At 33.4% G+C, this 10,570-nt stretch overlaps 1 protein-coding gene and 1 long non-coding RNA gene across 6 annotated transcripts; both read left to right on the top strand.

Moving 5' to 3' along the window:
- The first annotated feature begins 136 nt into the window (after positions 1–136).
- LOC124437453 lies at positions 137–1,380 on the top strand. Its single transcript, XM_046987429.1, has 3 exons — positions 137–610; positions 676–930; positions 1,052–1,380. Exons 1-3 carry the CDS (start codon positions 333–335, stop codon positions 1,212–1,214), a joined length of 696 nt encoding a protein of 231 aa, XP_046843385.1. The 5' UTR covers positions 137–332; the 3' UTR covers positions 1,215–1,380.
- A 2,260-nt stretch (positions 1,381–3,640) lies between these two features.
- Positions 3,641–9,254, top strand: LOC124437466. Of its 5 annotated transcripts, none has more exons than XR_006945700.1 (5): positions 4,519–4,716; positions 5,197–5,263; positions 6,204–6,492; positions 6,974–7,124; positions 9,022–9,254. It is a non-coding gene; the product is annotated as an uncharacterized LOC124437466 (long non-coding RNA). The 5 variants fall into 5 exon arrangements; XR_006945699.1 differs by lacking the exon at positions 5,197–5,263 and having other exon boundaries at positions 4,530–4,716; positions 6,204–6,305; positions 6,417–6,492; XR_006945701.1 differs by lacking the exons at positions 4,519–4,716; positions 5,197–5,263 and adding an exon at positions 3,641–3,669.
- Positions 9,255–10,570: the final 1,316 nt, after the last annotated feature.

The following is a 10,570-nucleotide window of genomic DNA, read 5'->3' as shown; positions in this document are numbered from 1 at the left end:
GCGCCGCTTGATAGCGATTGGTCAACAGTCTTGTACGCTCGCAATTTTAAAGTGCACATACAGCCTTTCCAAATTCGTTGAAATTTTAAAAGTTTAGACTGTGGAAAACATGATTTCGAAAAAAAATTCGTAAAAAAAGAAAAAACAAAGTTTTTTTTGCGGTTTGAATTAGCTTGCTTTTGAGAAATTTCCGCGCCGCTGAGGGGACTTAAAACGAGAGGTTTGTGACGTCATTTAAGGAACGTATGAATGCGCTGCATACAAAACAACATAGTGTGAAATAACAATTCTTTATATATTGCTTTGAAATTAATATAAAAATTGTACGAAACATGTCGACATCTGATTCTGAGTCGAGTACAGCAACAACAGCGGAAAATATTGAATTGAACAGTCGGGAATTCGATTTAGAAGACGAAGATCAATCGTCATCAAATGCGCTCCGCAACACCGATGGCGATTTTAAGTATGGCCAAGCTGAAGCGTATGAAAACGAACCACTTGCAGATGAAGAGTGGTTAGAAAACTATAGTAGAGAGACAGAAGAAGAAAGACGCCAAACAGAAGAGCTCGAACGCAGAATGCAAAATGAAGTTCCTCTTGATTCTTGGTAAGAAAAGTTGGAAAATTTGTTTATTTATTGTTTCCGAAGCTTTTGACAGATAACTTTCGTAGGTGCAATTGTGGTAACTGCCGTGTTCCTCTCTTGGTTAATCCAAAAGAATGTAGATGCTGCCACGAAATTGCCAATTGCATGATTGAAATGCAAGATCATATGGTGGTATCCGAATTAGGAAGGCAGCCAAAATGCATAACAGAGCATCCAGGATTTGATGCCATTTGCCTCAATCGATGGGTATTAAATTTAGCTGCCAATCTTTACCAAAGACGAGATGGAGTTAGATATCATAAAGGATTCTTGGAGCAAAGGTTTGTTAGAATTAATAGTTAAATGTTTCTGTCTGGGTTATCTATGAATGCACACTTGCAAAATTTGTATTTTATGGACTCCTACCTGTTTTAATGGACCTTGTGTATTATGCCTTTTCAGGTTTTTTCGAGTTGTTGCATATAGACAATTTACAAGAATGGTAAATGGCATTCTTCGAGACAAAAGAATTCCACTTCCAGCTTGTGCTTACCATGTTATTCGAAAAACTTTTAATTTAAAAAAAAATGAACACTTTGCAGGGTATGAAGAGGACAATCTGTAAAATAACATAACATTATATATCATTTTAGGTGTTGTTTGCATGAGCCCAGCTAGTAGGGATTCAGTAAAGTGTGGAATGATTTAAGCCACTCTTGATATATTGCATCTTCATTTCACACTTATACTTGTTATACAAAACATACAAAATTACAATTCCTTTCTCTTTATTCTTTCCATGCAGTCAATTCTCACTTCACTGAATCCCAACTAACTGGGCTCATACCACCAGGTCCTAAAAACTGGTTACTTTCGGTTTTTTGGACAGTTCATTATATTTTTATGGCCTTTCATTTTTATGTCATTTCGTGCTGTAGAACTCTGATCACCTTTGTGGCAGAGGTTCCAGCAGTAAAAATAGCAAATGACAATAGCAAATTTCCAGCAGGAATGGAAGTCCCAGTCATGACTGGTTGACTATTCCATGTTGTGGCTGCTCCACATTTTTGATTGGAACAACTAACTTTCACTTTTTCCATTGAACCATTTTGCAATATCTCAACAAGAACATCATCTGATTTGCAAATTGGGCAGAATTTAAAAAGTTCAAACAGTTGGGTGAAGAACACAATGAATTTTTTCTCTGTTCTTAGGTTGGTGTCTTTGTTGAGCACTCTACAAAAGAAAAAACTCAATTTATGAAATGCAATAGTAGCTATAAATAAATACAATTACATTACATACTGGCACACATTATTTGTGTCATCAAGGTAGTGACTGATTAAATAAGCTGTTTAACTTTGATTTATTTAACAATCACTACTATTTTAACATTGTCATGGTGATTGATACATTACAGTTCTCATCCAAAAATTGTTACCTTTTAAATGTTCTTGGCTGCTCTGATTCAGAGTCAACTTCCATGTCACTAGATGTGATTGTCTCTTCTGTCTCAGTCTCTTAACTTTGTTCAGCACCAAGATCACTCTCTGAGTCTGAGTCACCACTAAGATCATTTGGGTCCAAAATCTCCTCAGCAGGACAACTATCAAGATCAACCACTTTGCAACTAGTTGATGATTCTTCATTGCTGCTGTTGTTGTCATACTCATCTATGAAATAAGATACTTCAGTAATGCTACACAAGGTTGATTAAGTCTATATTTCTTAGTAATTAACTTCAATAATTTTCCAGGGTGCATGCAAGCTTAGTTGGTACTATTGTAGAAATTGAGGTTATTAAACATGGCTGATCCTATTACGTTGGCAAATCTTCTCTTGACCTAGAATCATACATGAAATAAAATTAACAGGCGTATTATCTTAAAAAACACTTACCCACTGCAAGCATATCCATATTAGAACTGCTTGCATAAGTTCTGCTACAGTGAAGCTTATACTTTGCCCCAAGCCATAAGTTCCTGTAACGACGTTTCTCTTTTTCAAGTTTTAAACAATTTTGGCATTGTAATTCACATTGCACAGCTACTTCCTAAATTAGAAACAACAGCAATACATATACAAAACAATAATTTACGTTAACCTTTACAGCAGTGGCGTAATAATCATATAAGTTTACCTTCTCTAATACAGGCTCATCACAAGTTGTTTCTTCTATTTGCTCTTGAGGTTCGCTACTTGTACTTGGAATATTTTCTGATTCAACCTCTCTTTAAAATCAGACATCCACTTTCTTTTCATGTAAAATGACATATATTTATGAAATATACTCTCACACAAATTCCAGGTAAAATGTAGATATGCATATGTATAATTTCTAACGTATTCACCATTCTGCGATCTCTTGTTGTAAGTTCATTGTCATCTTTTCGAGAATAAATGCTCGGGTAAGCAACGATTCCGAATTCATCTCGAATGAGTCGAGGTGAAAAATTACTTTCTGATTCAGAAAGCGAGCCGAATTGCCGAGAAAACGAATCTTTTGTGAAGTGTTCCGAGCAAACTGCAGAATTCTTTGTGGGGACCCACTTATCGCGAGTAGCTTTCACAAAGTTGACCCATCGCTTTTTCCTACGCTTAGCTTCGCTTCTTTCGTCGTTAAAAATGGTATGCGATGAAGTGAAATGCCTTTCTCCGAACTGGCTACGTTAGAACAACCAAAAACTACACATCAATCTGGCATTTTTGTGTTTGTTTACATGCATAAACAGTGTAAGTTGTTTTGGCAGTCAGTCTGTGTTGCTTAAATGACGTCACAAGTAAGTCCCATGCCACGGATTAGAGCTCTCGGCATTTTTTACAAAACATTGAAATTCAGGTTTTATTCGCATCTTTACCGAAAGATAACTCAAAAACGAAAAAAGTTATTCAAATTCTGTAAACGGCATTTGTATTATTTATCCAAAATCTATTTGAGAATAAAAAACTAAAAATAGCTGTATGTGCACTTTAAACACATATCAGCGCGCGAATAATATTCGTATATTCAACACATTGGACATCCGAATTATTCACGCCGTTAATGTTATCGTTTATTAAAAGATGACTGAGAGCGAAAGGTAATGTTCTGATTTCTAATTCAAAGTAGTAGGTGCTTTACTGGTTATTTTATTATTTTCTGCGCACAATGTGCGTAAACAAGCAGGGGCCGCAGTCTGCAGAGATATCGAAATGCACGCAAACGTGTGTTGTGGTAAAGTATGACTAGCATTATGACCAAAACACTATGCTCTTGTCAGTCTTGTGTCGTTGAATTCGTAAATTAATGACTAAAAATAAAAGTTACAAGATACTAAATAATAAACACGACTCTCCGATATTCTGAAACGTACGAGTCAGTGCCAGACACATTTTGAAGAACGGGAGAACACGTTGCCATGACGTCATTATACCAAAATATAAACATTAAACAACGCCATGGCCTCAGTTTGTTACACGCCGTGCCAATTTTGTGCGCGAAACTGGCTGTTCTTAATTGTTATAATCACGACTGCTACAATACATTTCGCGCCTATTGTCTTGCAATTTATGTATGTAGAAGATATTACCTGTAGCATGTAATACAAGATTATGATATTGACAAGAGCTTCCTTTTGCGTAGTAGTTTTGATATTTGTCTCCGGTAGATTTTAGCGTTATATATAAGTCTTTCGTATGAGCTCCGAACGTGAGTTCAACGTACTAAAACGCTATTAAATTTTGTGATTATTTTATTCACTAGCGAAGAAGTTATTTACAACAGTCGTGAGTGTTCTATGTGTTAGAATTTATTTACAGGCTTTTTATATATTTGGTTAAAGAAGGTGCAGTTATTACACAGCGGATAATGTACTTGAAATTTGAGTAGTTTTACGTAATTATAAAGTTAAGTGCTCACCCCCAGCGCTTGCCTATTAAATTCGGTCACCGCACGCCACTGCCCTGGTTTGTATTCACATTTATGTTAAGCAAAAAAAAGACAAAAAAGATAAAATAATAATTATTCTAACAGGGGGGGAAGACAAACTGTAACGTCACCGATTATAATTTCTATCCACTAATTTCTTTGTGGAATATTTTGTGTGGAATATTTCATATTTTGCTCAGGTTATTCGTTTTGAAATCAGGTATGCAATTGCATTTCTTTTCATCTATGTCATGCTAAAACCTACTTTTGTATTTCTGTTGCGATTAGGGATAAAAAACCTAAATAAATGATCAAAACATTCACACAAAAATTCGCGAGAAATTGCATATGAAACAGTCTGTATTGTCTATATTGGATGAAGAATCCTTCATCCTTTATTGCTTTTGCTAATTCTAGCAAATCGCTCAGTTTTTATGTTTTCATTTAACGTAGAAGTTTGATGTATCAAATTGTGCTTTCGGTTTGGAACAAATTGAAGGAAATGCTTTCCATGCTTTACTAATTGTGTTTGAAACTTTTTGCACGTAAACATCAACGATTTTTACAGTGAAATATGTAGAATGAAGTTCTTATCAGTGTAGTCATGTCTACAGACGAACTCTATGCATTTGTTATCGACATGGAGCATTTTAGCGAATGTTCAATTGTATGCTTCAATTGTAGATTATTTCTCTTCTAGGTTAGCTGAACATGTACAATGAGTATTTTATAACTCTAAATTTTAATTAATAAGGCCATTTACCAAGGTAAGAACGCTAAGTTCTTTAAAATACCATTAAATAACATACGAACAAAAGCTTTGATACTGTAGATATCAATAATTGGACGTGAATTTGAATTTATATTTGTATTTATTAAATGTGAACTCTTTTTTTGCAACAGATATGGTTAAATTACAAAGGTTCTAACTAATAAAAAACCATATAACTAATACTATAAGTACATATTTTTATATAAACAATATTACATAGCTGTTCCTTAATTCATACTACCAATAAAACAAGTTAAACTGGTGTATCTACTTACTTACTTCAATTCATATTTAGTGTTAAAAAGACATTTTTAAAACGTTCAATCTTAAAGCAAGAATGTTTGTAAGATCCACAACTTCTCAGATCACCATGAGGAGGTATTCTCTTTGATGAAAGATCATGGACAGCATGTAGACTTGCATTATTTATTGTGGCTAGCTTTTCAATTTGCTATCTTTGGTTTTAATGTGCATAAAAGGAAGACTACATTTGTATATATTTAGAACAAGTATCATCATGAATGAATATTGATTTTTGAAGCAAAAAATGTTTGCTCCTTTTAAGTGACGAGCTGCCAAACATCACTGTATTGTTGTTCTGCTATATGGCCCCTGCAAGGAGTGGCAAAATGTAAATCTGTAATCATTCAATGATATAAGCCATCATTTTCGAAAGAATGCAAAATATATATGAGTAGAAGATATTGTTTGATACATTATGAAACATATAGGTATTAGAGTAAGAAGTTTTGCCTATATTTTGGCTCTGTTGTTGACAAAGCTTTACATATTCATGTGTTTGGGAAAATTTAGCAATGTTATTTGGGTGAATTTAGCTTTCATACTTTCCCTTATTTATATAATACTTGCAACACTATCCTCTTGTTTTTTTTTTATTTTATAAAACTACTACTAAATGGTTTTCATTGGTTTAGATGGCCTGATTGACCAATTAGGAATGTTGCTCATCATAACAAAAGCGTAAAAATCACCTGGCTCAATTTTGAAACATTCATGCTTCTCCATGTTTGGATAAGGTCATACAAATACTGAAATGGTTTAATCACTTGAGGAAAGTGCATGCCCTAAGCCGGCATCTTGTTATATGTAGCTTGTCTTACTGACACTTTTTAAAATATAAATTGTAGAAATGCTGTCATGGGAAGCTCCTGATGCTGAATGCATCACATCTTTAGCTGACCAGTGTTATAAAGACAAAAGAAAGTATTTCTTATATTTTATTTTATTTGTAATTATCTGGCACAAATATGTTCTTATGAACAAGATACAATACTGCTATTGTTTTATTTTGCTTTATTTCAAATCATAATCAGTTAGAATGACATGTAGCTACAACCAGCCTGTTAGATATGTACACAGAGTTACAGGTGCAATGAATTACTTCAAGATAAATTGTAATGTAATTAGTAAAAAAAGGTTTTAATTGTAACAATAAGTTAAAAGAAGAGTGTGATTTTCTTGCTTTGTTTAAGTTTTTAAGTTTCTTAATAAAATGGTTAAAAAATGTAAAGTCATTGTTTTTGCATGATAATGGAAAATATGGTACTGGGCCAATATCACAGAAATAAGTATATTTACGTACAAAATATAATTTTTTCTGAGGCAAGTTTGTTTTTTCAGGCGCAGGTTACTGCACCAATCACAGGCGTATAAATTGTGTTTTAATAACAATTTTGTCTTTCAGATGTTCCTGAAATGTTGAGTGATAACGATATGTCCAAAATATATTCTGATGATGAAAATTCTGATGGAGATGATTTTGATCCCAATTTCACCAGAGGATTTCTTGACGACTATTACCGTATTCGCAAAGACGTCACTGAAAAATTAAAACAGTAAGTAAAACTCCACTAAAGACTTGTAAAATAATTTTTAAAAATGTTTTCAAAGGTTTCTTCTCCAAGCATAAGATACATTCAATTATAAGTTGTATTTACATTTAAAAAGTCGTGAAGTATAGCTACGTAATTAGGCACGACAAACGTTTTTTGTAAAATAGGGAATGAATTCAATCATTTCCTACGGTGGCCGGTACGGGTCACCAGAAAAATAATTTAAAAAACATAACAAACAATAAGAAAACATCACTCAAAATCATACTACACATTTACATTTCAACTACATTTCAAATACTACACATTCAAATACTTCAAAATACTCACTACACATTTTAAAATACTCACTACACATTTCAAAATACTCACTACACATTCAAAATACTCATTTCAAAATTCACTTTTCAAAATACTCACATTTCAAAATACCACTACATATTCAAAATACTCTACATATTCAAAATACTCACACATTTCAAAATACTCACTGACACACAAAAATACTCACTACACATTTCAAAATACTCACATTTCAAAATGCTCACTACACATTCAAAATACTCACTTTCACAAATTCACTACTTTCAAAATACTCTTCACATTTCAAAATACTCACTACACATTTCAAAATACTTCCTACACATTTCAAAATACTCCCTACACATTTCAAAATACTCGCTACACATTCGTCCCAGTCTTACCCTGGTCTGGCCTGCCCACGGTCGTCATTAGTTTCCATATACGAAATTGACGTGATGTCAGAAAGCTAATATAAATATATGCTTCTGATATTACTAATAGTTCAGTACGCTTAAGGATATTTTGACGCTATTGTGGCGATATGTTGTCTTTGTGAAATTCGGCACATAGACAAACATATCGCCACAATAGCATCAAAATATGCAATACGCGTACATGAACTATTAGTAATATTTCTTCCAGGGATTTCTTGGTCTTGGTTAGACCACACAACATGAGTGGTCAATGTACAGATTGCATATAATTGTATTTGTATTGGTGATATTCGACAATCATTAGTTTAACTAATGCACTTATTGACGTAATTGGTATTGAAGTTCTAAATTTATTGCTTTTACTCGAAATTACCAAACTTTTTATTTTCTTTGGCGTTTCTTGTGCAACAAATTATAGCGCTATGTGCAAATTTCTTCTTTGGTTTCCTTGTTATTTTTGTAACTCATCACACAAGAACGTACGCGACCTAGCGAATGCAAACTCATATACTCAAATTTTTGCTATTAAAGTACGGACATTTTTCGAAAGCCACTGCAAATACATTTGCTTCGATATGTAGATCGTCTACTAATCTTGTGGCCCGACCAAGACCAGCAAAACCCTGGAAGAATTTCTAAGTAGAGTTCAGCCAATATTTTCATGCTATTATCCCAATGTCCCAATTTGTTTGTGTTGTGAAATGTGGAATTATATATTTAATATGCTTACTTTATGATGTCACGTCAGTTTCAGATGGAAACTAATGATGACCGTGGGCAGGCCAGACCAGGGTAAGACTGGGACGAATGAGTATTTTGAAATGTGTAGTGAGTATTTTGAAATGTGTAGTGAGTATTTTGAAATGTGTAGTATGATTTTGAGTGATGTTTTCTTATTCTTTGTTATGTTTTTTAAATTATTTTTCTGGTGACCCGTACCGGCCACCGTAATTTCCCGCACTTATAATTCAAAGCAGTGACTGACGCGTGTTTAATTTTTCTGAAAAACTTTTTTTATTAATTTTTTGCTTTTAAAAGTATGCGATTATAAAATTTCAATTGTGATACTACGCTATATTTTAGTAAAAATTGCCCAGTTTACCGAAAATAAATGTCTTTTCCTACTTGATGTATGTTCTAAATTAGGAATTATTGTTTTGTAGATTTTCTTGGATAAATGGATATTGCGGGATAACATTCAACCCAGAACCACGTTTGTATGTGACTGTAGTAAAGGAGAGAAAATGATGAAGATTCTTTGAAGAATGAGATCAGCGACAAATTTGGATGGAAAGCGTCTGATTATATTGATTTTCGTTATGCCAACAGCTCATTACCGACGTTTCTATATTTGTCAAATCAAGGTAAAAGAAAATAAATGTCATAATGCTATGAATGTAGGTTATGAAGGTTACTTTGGTACAGTGACAATGGTTTGCAGAAAGAATCGTTAAGAATCTATTGACAATCAGTTACCCTTTCTTGACATCTTGACAATCAGTTACCCTTTCTTGACATCTTACTAACTAAATCACATGAAAACTGTATGACCTCTACGTACCACAAACCAACATATACAGGACTACTGACTAACTTTTTTAGTTTCACACCATTAAATTACAAAATTGGACTGATACGAACACTGACCGACAGAGCACGGAAACTCAACAACACAGACATCGGCTTTCAACGTGATTTAAAGAAACTAATATTCACTCTCCAACGTAATTCTTTTCCTTTTCATTTCATCAACAACACTATACAACACTATTTGGACAACAAGAAAAGCACTGACTCATCTAACTCCACAACTAACACTAACGATATACAACAACCTGACAATAAACGTTATTTCAAACTACCTTACATAGGTGATTACTCACGACACACACAACGCAAACTCACACAAATCATTAAACGCTACTGCACTGACATTGACGTTAAACTTATTTTCACATTTTTCAAAATATAATCTTTATTTTCGTTTAAAGACCCACTTCCCGAACTTTCCAAATCTGTGGTAGTTTATCAATTTTCATGTGCGGGATGTAATTCCCGTTCTATTGGTGAAACTTCTCGCCAATTATCTACCAGGATAAAGGAACATACTCACACAGACAAAAACTCCACTATCTACAAACATCTTCAAGCCTCTCCTTCATGTAAAAACAAATTCTCACCTTCCTGTTTCAAAATCATCGACACTGATCAATCCACTTTCTCACTCAAAATCAAGGAAGCTCTACACATTAATAAAACTAATCCCGATTTAAATATCCAAGTTCACCACTACAACACTATATTTACTTTATAATAATACTTTTGTTATAAATTCTTAATACTTATTTTTAGAACTTACGTTATAGTTATTTATACTTAATACTCATTGTAATTAATTTACTCATATCATATTATGTATCATATTACTTTACACTAATCATTCTGCACTGAAGATGGCATTCTGATAATGTCGAAACATGTTTGCTCTCAAAAAAATCGTCGTTTTTCTCAAGTGTTTTTTCTATGTACATCTGCTTTACGAGAGTTTAAATTTTAATGCAACCGAACCAAACCTGTTGACGATATTATTAATATTCTAGATAACATACCTGCGTATTACTCGTTGAACTATGATACATGAAACACTAGCTGTAGTAGAAAATCCTAATAATCAAACGAAGTTAAATTTTACATTCAAACACTCGAGATTTT

The sequence above is a fragment of the Xenia sp. Carnegie-2017 genome, unplaced genomic scaffold (genome assembly GCF_021976095.1).
Source record: "Xenia sp. Carnegie-2017 unplaced genomic scaffold, XeniaSp_v1 HiC_scaffold_16, whole genome shotgun sequence".
Taxonomy (NCBI): Eukaryota; Metazoa; Cnidaria; class Anthozoa; order Malacalcyonacea; family Xeniidae; genus Xenia; species Xenia sp. Carnegie-2017.
Note: the sequence above shows the minus strand (reverse complement) of the source record. Positions and strands in the feature narration are given on the sequence as shown.

Excerpts from the sequence above, each read along its gene's own strand:
- LOC124437453 (XM_046987429.1), top strand. The coding sequence starts at position 333 with ATGTCGACATCTGATTCTGAGTCGAGTACAGCAACAACAGCGGAAAAT. Across the intron at positions 611-675 it reads GAAGTTCCTCTTGATTCTTG|GTGCAATTGTGGTAACTGCC; the intron begins GTAAGAAAAGTT and ends TAACTTTCGTAG. Across the intron at positions 931-1,051 it reads AAAGGATTCTTGGAGCAAAG|GTTTTTTCGAGTTGTTGCAT; the intron begins GTTTGTTAGAAT and ends ATGCCTTTTCAG.